This window comes from Callorhinchus milii, unplaced genomic scaffold, assembly GCF_018977255.1.
Source record: "Callorhinchus milii isolate IMCB2004 unplaced genomic scaffold, IMCB_Cmil_1.0 Scaffold1, whole genome shotgun sequence".
NCBI classification, from domain to species: Eukaryota; Metazoa; Chordata; class Chondrichthyes; order Chimaeriformes; family Callorhinchidae; genus Callorhinchus; species Callorhinchus milii.
The window spans coordinates 117,693,524-117,697,648 of record NW_024704742.1 but is presented as its reverse complement, the minus strand read 5'-3'; the positions used below and the strand labels follow the sequence as shown (position 1 = coordinate 117,697,648).

At 39.6% G+C, this 4,125-nt stretch overlaps 1 protein-coding gene across 3 annotated transcripts in view; it reads right to left on the bottom strand.

The window, feature by feature from the left end:
* Nucleotides 1–609: 609 nt before the first annotated feature.
* The window catches only part of aggf1 (angiogenic factor with G patch and FHA domains 1), a 28,338-nt gene continuing 24,822 nt past the window's right edge, over nucleotides 610–4,125 (bottom strand). For all 3 annotated transcript variants that reach the window (XM_007905383.1, XM_007905382.1, XM_042334757.1), the window contains 2 exons: nucleotides 1,377–1,476; nucleotides 610–916 (listed from right to left, as the gene is read on the bottom strand). In XM_007905383.1, coding sequence (XP_007903574.1) covers nucleotides 686–916; nucleotides 1,377–1,476 — 331 coding nt within the window. In that variant the 3' untranslated portion in view covers nucleotides 610–685. The remainder of the gene's footprint in view (nucleotides 917–1,376; nucleotides 1,477–4,125) is intronic.

Sequence of the window (4,125 nt, the reverse complement as noted above, 5' to 3'; positions counted from 1 at the left end):
GTCAAGCATGTTGGGTGAAATTCTAGTTATCTTTTTCATCTATTTTTAAGCATTAAAATGTGGCTAGGCAAGTTCCTATCCACATCTTAAGGAGTGTTGTAGCATAGTGGTTAGTGCATTCACCTTGCAAGCGAGAGGAACTGGGTATGGTGAAACCTTAGGAACATTTCTTTATTCACAGGTCTGCTTACCTAGCAGTAACCTGGGGCAATAATTCCCTCCCCCCAAAAAATTGGTTACTCCATCCATGACTATCTGTGCAACACTGCCATGTTTTGCCCACAGCTTTTATATCAAAATAATTTAAAATTAGAAACCATCTTAATAGAGAAAAGTGTTTATAAAATTTGCAGAGGAACCTCACTTCTGCAATCTAGCACTTCAATTCTGTTCACCCCCAGCCTTACACTTCAACTAGAATACCTAATTCTCATAACTGCCAATTAATATTTAAAACCTAAAGCTTCAAGGGAAGCATGATAACTTCCTTTGTATGTTCTATTGTAGTGCCTTCTAGTTTTAATCAGTGTACTGCTTGTTACCTGTTTGACAAAAGGTGAACGCCCTTGTTCATTTCTGGTTTTGAGGTGTGATAAATCAAAACCTATATGAAGTTCAGACAAATGTTTAATAAGTACAGAAAAATAAAATGGGAGAAAGTGGAATGCATTATTTACAAGAAGTGTTAGGTTGTGGGAAAGTCTTCAGGGTGCTCCTTAATACCTTCTCCTTTCATCCATGGAGTTTTGATCTTTCCTTCCTTTTGATTAGTGGTTTGCTGAAAAGTTTCTGAAAATCGCTCCCTAGCTTTAGCCCAGTTCTTCTCATTTTTGGATTTGACCATCTGTACATCTTCAATGCCAAGTGGTACAGCTGCCCCTAAGCCAGTGTGTGACTGATGAAGATGAACCTGAATCTGGAAAACACATGCGGAGCAAAGGAAGATGAACTTCAGATCAGAAGGGTGCTTTAGTATTTATGCAACAGTATAGCATCAATTTTGCTAGATTTTCCTGAAACTTGATGCAATCATTTTGAAAATCTCCCCTCTGGTTTTAATTGTAAAAAAATCAAATATTGGTATCAAGGTAGCAATTGACAACTCCTCCAAAAAAAACTCTTCAATTGCAGTTCACCAGCCAAAATAGTTTTTTTTAAAAATAGCTCAGCGTGATCTCACAGGTATAGACAACTACACTTCACACAAATGATAATGGTACCAACTGAGCCAAGCTGAAAGTGGCATTCTAAATCACTTAAATTATGTGATAACTAGCCTGCAGGTTTTAAATTAAATACTTAGTATAGAATATCAGTTGCCATTTCATGATTTAATTTATAAAATAACACTTGTGTATGCAGTAAAGGGGACTTACCGGCTCCTTAATACCACAACTGCCTTTTCCAAGTCCTTCACCTTTCTTCCACCCCATCTTCTCTAACATCTTTCGTCCCTTATTGGTGCCTCCAATTTCACTAAAATAAGTAAATTCTCTTTAATATATTATACAAAGGTTTACTGCATTCATACATTTCCATTTGTCTTCAGCATTTACAATTCATACTGCATTAAAATACAAAGGTACATCAAGATTAAAGATATATTTAAACTATGGTCTGTACTCATGTAGTTCAACAACCATGGTCGACAAATGAGATAAGGCAGCATCAAACTAAAAGATAAGTCTTACATTAATGCAAGAAAGTGGAAATCCAGCGGACTGGGAAACTTATCAAAAGCAACAAAGATACAAAGTAACAAAGGTGCAAAAAGTGAATATGAGAAAACTTTCATGGGATATCAAGGGCAGCAGTAAAAGTTTTAATAAAAAAGGGGAATGCCTGCTGATTAAAGACATGACGGTGAGACTGTAATGGACAATAAGGAAATGGCAGGCTTGTTTAATAAATACTTTGTTTCAGCTTTCACAGTGGAGGAAGAGGAAAAAAATACCAGTGGTACAAGGGAATCTTAAAAATAAGTCAAAGAGAAATACTAAATGGATTTAACATAAATTTTAAAAATTTTAATAGAGAAAATAATGGGACTACAGATAGACAAATCTCCATGGCCTGATAGATTCAACCCATGGGTATTAAAAGAAGTAGGGGAGGAAATTGCCGATGCGTTAATCATAATTTTCCAAAGCTCTATATTTGGGAATTGTGCCCTTGGATTGGAGAATTGTCACTCGGAGGAAGAAACCAGGTAACTACAGACCTGTCACCTTCAGTTGTGGGGAAGTTACTGGAATCTCTCATTAGGGACAGAATAACTGAGCGCTTGGACAAGTATGAGCTCATCAAAGAATCAGCATGGATTTGTGAAGGTTAGGTCATGTCCTGGGCCAATTTAAAAGTGCTGCTGCACTTTTTCCGCACCAACAACCCCTGTCCGCTACAAACCCACCATAAATGTAGTTTCTGGTCATGCGGGCCACTCGCATTGTTTACCTAATGTCACTGGGCAGAGCTGCCCCGCATGCGCAGTGTGGCGCAAATGGGCTACACTTGGAGGCCCCGCTGTTGTAATTGTCTCTGTGGGTCTGAGTGTGTGTCTACGTCTCCTATATATGTGTGTGTGTTTGAGTGTCTCTGTGTGTATGTCTCTGTGTCTGGGTGTACGTATGTGTGTTTCTCTCTCTGTCTTTGAACGTGTGTATGTCTGCGAGTTCTGTGTAGAACAGTGCATATGAGGAATGCAAAGTGCGTGTGTGTGTGTCTCTGTGTCTGAGTGTGTGTATGTCTCTCTGTCTTTGAGTATGTGCGTGTCTCTGTCTTTCAGTTTGTGTGTCTCTCACTGTGTCCGAGTGTGTGTCTCTCTGGGTCTCTGTCTGTGTGAGGTGCTGGCTCTGAGAGACAGGAGACGGTGAGCTCCTGTCGCCTCGCTGGTGCCTGGCCCCACCCTTCCAAAAAAGTGGCCACCCAATTTTTGTTAAAGAAGCAATTAATTTTTTTGCAAGTTTTATATTATTTCCTTATATTTCGTTTTTAATCAATAAATTGAAAAAAATGTAGCAGTGCGCACCGCAATTTTTTTTGGCAAAAATGTCCGCACTTTTCTATTGGCCCAGGTCATGTCTGACAAATCTAACTCCATTTTTTGGAGGTCACTGACATGGTGGATAAGAGAGCCTATGGATGTTGTGTACATGGACTTCCAGATCGCAATCGATAAGGTTCTGCACATGAGGTTATTAGCAAACATAAAAGTGCATGGAATCGAAGGTAACCTTTCGATGTGGCTTAGAAATTGGGAGGCAGGAAAGAAGTACGGATAAAAGGAACGTTCTCTGATTGGCGGGGCTTGACAAATGGTGTCCCTCAGGGGTCTGTACTGGGGCCTCAGCTTTTTACCATAATATATATTATATAATAATAATCTTTGCTTTTGATATAGCACTTTCATATTTTCTAGACATCTCAAGGCGCTTCACAGAAGCTGTAAAGTGTTATTGTACATTTATACTGCAAAGTGAACTGACTATATTTTGTGGATGAAACGCGGCGGCCAATTGTGCACTGCAGTGTCCCACAAACAGTCGTGGATTGAGTGACCAAATTTTTATTTTATTTCTTGAGGGATTATTATCAGGCGTGTGAAGTAAGGAAACTTGCCCAAGGTTTCGTCCTGCCGGGAATCAAACCCAGGTCTCTCGCTCGCAAGGCGAGCGCTCTAACCACTGAGCTCCAGGACTCCATTTATATATATCTGGAGTACTGTGTTCAGTTTTGGGCACTGAACCTCATGAAGGATATATTGACTCTGGATGGAGTGCAGCACAGATTCACCAGAATGATACCAGGCCTTAAAGGGTTAAATTATGAGGGCAGGTTGCATAAATTTTGGTCTCTATTCCCTTGAGTTTAAAAGTTGGAGGGGTGATCTAATTGAGATTTTTTAAAATAATAAAGGGATTCGATAGGGTAGTTACAGAGAAATTATTTCCTCTGGTAGGGGAATCCAGAACAAGGGGCCATCATCTCAAAATTGGAGTGAGGCCATTTTGGAGTGAAATTAGGAAGCAGTTTTTCACCCAAAGGGTAGTGGAAATCTGGAACTCTTCCCTCAAAAGGCTGTAGATGCTGGATCCATTCACATTTTCAAGACTGAGGTGAATAGAT